At 35.1% G+C, this 4473-nt stretch overlaps 1 protein-coding gene across 1 annotated transcript; it reads left to right on the top strand.

The window, feature by feature from the left end:
* Nucleotides 1-2005: 2005 nt before the first annotated feature.
* LOC139892401 (probable xyloglucan 6-xylosyltransferase 5) lies at nt 2006-3897 on the top strand. Its single transcript, XM_071875464.1, has one exon. The coding sequence runs from the start codon at nt 2315-2317 to the stop codon at nt 3668-3670; it is 1356 nt and encodes a 451-aa protein (XP_071731565.1). The 5' UTR covers nt 2006-2314; the 3' UTR covers nt 3671-3897.
* The last annotated feature ends 576 nt before the right edge of the window (nt 3898-4473 follow it).

The following is a 4473-nucleotide window of genomic DNA, read 5'->3' as shown; positions in this document are numbered from 1 at the left end:
TTCCCGTTAATTGACACATTTGTTCTTACTTATAAATCACTTTACCGTTTTCCGAATATTGTCAAAAAGAATAGATTTCTTAAATCACAGTGGACCTCATAACATTGGCCCGTAATCATATCATAATGTATCTGATAATTCAATCATTTGATATTATCTCTTAATTCTGTCGATAAATATATCGAAACAAATACGTTCATGTAAAGTATCATATATCTAATACTTTGTTAATGTTTTCAGTTAATATTATATATTATATATACATATCTATATACACATAATTGTTGGTGAATCGTCGAACACGGTCAAAGGGTAATTGATTACATGAATGTAGTTCCAAACTTTTTGAGATTCAACATTACAAATTCTGCTTATCGTGTCGGAAACATATAAATGTTAAGTTTAAATTTGGTCGGAAATTTCCGGGTCGTCACATGACCTGATACCAATAGGTAGTCCAAGATAGGTGAACGAGAAAGCCTCCGCTAAGCATCCTTTGCCATGGTGTCATTTGCTACCTCAACTCCAAATAAACAACTTGTAAAGGTTAACTTTTAGCCCAGAGAGGTTTTCAAAACACTTGAAATTCAAATGTAATATGAGCGTGTTCGTCTGAAAAAGATAAAATGGTTGTGATTTGTAAACCGCATAGTATTGATACATTCGTGGGGACATGACTTTTCATGTGGGAGGTCAGAGGCTCGACTGCCATGTGCGACAAAAAATATATTTCGATTGTAGTTACCCCTATTTCATGGGTCTCGGGGGTTTCAGACGTCTATGCATTTGAGCCTCACCTGGGGAGGTTTTACCATACACGATGCCTGTTTAAATTCGTCACGGGGGCTCCAATTGTTGGTTCATTTAGGGAGATGATCGGGTGAGTGAATTCTGACATCGCGTTCGGATTCTCTCAGCTTTAACCACTGTTAGAAAAAAATTGTTATGATTAGTAGGAAGGGGGAAGGAAGTTTGTCAAAAAAAATTTAGGTTATGTAGAGATGAGGTTGCAAGAAGAGAGGGACTTCTAGGTGAAGACGCATATGGAATTAGTGTACTACATTTTGAGTAATAAGCTTCAACTAGTTGTGGAGTTCTCGCTTCGCGCTGGGGGCTCTGTTTTGAATGCGAGTTAAAAAAAAGTCTTGATCTATTTTGTAAAAAAGAATTTATTTCGACATCTAATATTGAAGGGTTATTCCTTTTGTGAAAGTTGCTTCTTTTAGCTCTTTTTTTTTTTTAAAGTTAGTTGATCTATTTTGTAAAAAAGAATGTTTTTCGACATCTTTTGGTAGCATTGAAGGGTTGTTCATTTTATGAAAGTTGCCCATTTTATCGTTGAGTAAGAAATGAGGGGAAAAAAAGTTAGTTGAATTTTTTGTAAAAAAAATTTTTTTCGACATCTTTTGATAACATTGAAGGGTTGGTTCTTTTACGAAAGTTGCTTATTTTATCGTTGGGGAAAAAAAAAAAAACAGGTGAAATGACAAAAATACCCCTGATTACTATTGATGAATAGTAAAACATTGATTTGTCTAGTAGTATATATATAAATATAAATAAATATAAATAAATAAATTATGATTATGCTTAATAATTTAATTACTAAGGTAACAAAACATACATTAAGTATACATTAACATTTATATATCAATTAACGATCCATCCATATATATTATAAGTGGAGAGTGACTATTAATATGGGTATATTTTAAGAGATAATAAATAAAAACCTTAATTATTGCTTTAACCTTTTGTTCTTTTGTAATTGGACTACATCTATATGTCCATCGGCAGCTGTCAAAAACCCACGTAGTCAAAAGTCAAATCGCTAGTTGAGTTGAGTTAGGTTAACAAGAAGCTGCACACACCACATGAAAGATTTACGCGTTTACCGTAACAAATCAAATCCACCCCATAGCACACCTTTTATCCATTCAAATATCTAATCTATTTAACAAACTTTTAATCAATTTAAGAATATTTAATATCAATATCAAAAATCATCAAATCCCAATTCATTCATTTTCATAACAAAATTCGAATATAAACAATTTACACCTACTGACACACCACAAAAAACACACACACATAAGAGTCGGTGGTGCTGCTTCTTTGCATCTACTTACTCTCACCCACGTTCTGATTTAATTAAAGTAGATAATTAAAGTAAATAAAATCTTGATTATACCATTAAAAAAGATTGAATCTTTGCCATGACCCAATCACTATTTTCTTGATTTCATTCCATTACTTATTGGGGTTTGCAGAAACCACATAAAAATCTGAACTTTTTTGTTTTTTACTTAAAATTATGGGTCAAGAAGGAGCTCAAAAGAGAGGTACTTCAACACTACCTACATCCACCGCCGCCAACGGTGGTTCCCGGAGCGGCCGGTCACTCCTCCGCGGCGGCGGCAACCGTGAGATCCATAAAACACTCAACAATATCAAGATCACAATTCTGTGCGGGTTAGTTACAATTCTTGTCCTACGTGGCACTATTGGTTTTGGTTCACCTTCTTCTGAAAATGATGCAGAAACCCAAGCTATGATTGAAGAAACGAATCGGATCATAGCTGAAATCCGATCCGATACGGATCCGGATGATCCAGAAGATGGTCAAAGTCAAACCACAATTAGTCTTAATGATACTTACTCACTTGGTGCAAAGATCTCAAATTGGGATGAAGAAAGAAGTTTATGGCTTAGTAGAAATCAAGATTTCCCTAATGTTGTTAATGGTAAACCTAGAATCTTGCTTGTTACTGGCTCACCACCTAACCCTTGTGATAATGCTATTGGTGATCATTATTTATTAAAGTCAATTAAGAATAAGATTGATTATTGTAGAATCCATGGTATTGAAATTGTGTATAATATGGCCCATTTAGATAAAGAATTAGCCGGTTATTGGGCAAAATTGCCGTTAATTCGCAGGTTAATGTTATCGCACCCTGAAGTCGAATGGATATGGTGGATGGATAGTGATGCATTGTTTACTGATATGGTATTTGAGCTGCCATTATCTAAATACAAGAATCATAATTTGGTTATTCATGGGTACCCTGATTTGTTGTTCAATGAAAAATCTTGGATTGCTTTGAATACCGGAAGCTTTTTGTTTAGAAATTGTCAATGGTCGTTGGATTTGCTCGATGTTTGGGCCCCTATGGGGCCCAAAGGGCCGATTCGTGAAGAAGCAGGGAAGATTTTGACAGCTAATTTAAAGGGTCGGCCTGCATTCGAAGCTGATGATCAATCGGCTTTGATTTATTTGTTAATTACGAAAAGTGAGTGGATGGAGAAGGTTTTTGTTGAAAATCAGTATTTTTTACACGGATATTGGGTCGGGTTGGTTGATCGATATGAAGAAATGATGGAGAAATATCATCCGGGTTTGGGTGATGAAAGATGGCCTTTTGTGACCCATTTTGTGGGTTGTAAACCTTGCGGAAGTTACGGGGATTATCCGGTGCAACGGTGTTTAAGTAGCATGGAACGAGCGTTTAATTTTGCGGATAATCAAGTTTTGAAGTTGTATGGGTTTAGACATAGGGGACTTTTAAGCCCTAAAATTAAGAGGATTAGAAATGAGACTGTGACTCCATTGGAGTATGTTGATCAGTTTGATATTCGGCATACGGCTCAAGTGACTACGACGAACTAAACTATTCGACAGGTGATGATGATCTTTAGTGTTGTTTTTATATGGGGTTTGAGTTTTGAGTAAGTTATAGTTTGATTTATTTATATTATCACTGTGATTGATTTGGTTCAAAGCAATGTAGGATTCTTTTGTTGAAAGATAAGATGAAATTATCAATAGTTAGAGTAATTCAATCTTTTAATCATTCGCAATTTTGTTGATATATGTTTTCTTTTGTAAAGGTTATATTAGTAATAATTTTTGGATGTTAAAAATCAGTGTGGGTCTATTAGAAGAAAATGGTTGTTGAATCTAAGGACTCGTTTAGCTCACGGAATCCAATGGGATTCTGGCATAATTGGAATTGAATTTAGACACAACGCGTGTCTAAATTCAATTCCAATTCCGCTGGAACCACATTGGAAAATTGTTAAGTGTACGGCCGTAAAGGTTTTATTAACTCAACTGTACAGTTAAGACAAAATCCATTCAACTTTATTAGCATTACTATTTTTAACTGAACTAGGACTATAAGAGCACTGGGTGTTATCGCATTTTTCCGGCGTATTTTACAAATCGACACTGGGGACACCGTCCCTTCGACACCCACTCAGTGTCCTTTCTCAGTGTTGGTTTGTCATAATCAGTATTCCGACGTTGAGAAACAATGCGTCCCTTGTTTTGTACTCGATCTATTTTCTTATTTGTCTACATCATATTCTCTCACCAAGACATTGGAAAATGGATACTGAGGTTGTATTCTCGAGTCTTTCTTTTAGTGGGAAAGAGAGGAGAAGAAAGGGGATGAGAGTGTTTTACTATCC

Source organism: Rutidosis leptorrhynchoides, chromosome 2 (assembly GCF_046630445.1).
Source record: "Rutidosis leptorrhynchoides isolate AG116_Rl617_1_P2 chromosome 2, CSIRO_AGI_Rlap_v1, whole genome shotgun sequence".
NCBI lineage: Eukaryota > Viridiplantae > Streptophyta > Magnoliopsida > Asterales > Asteraceae > Rutidosis > Rutidosis leptorrhynchoides.
This window is presented reverse-complemented; position numbering and strand designations above follow the sequence as displayed.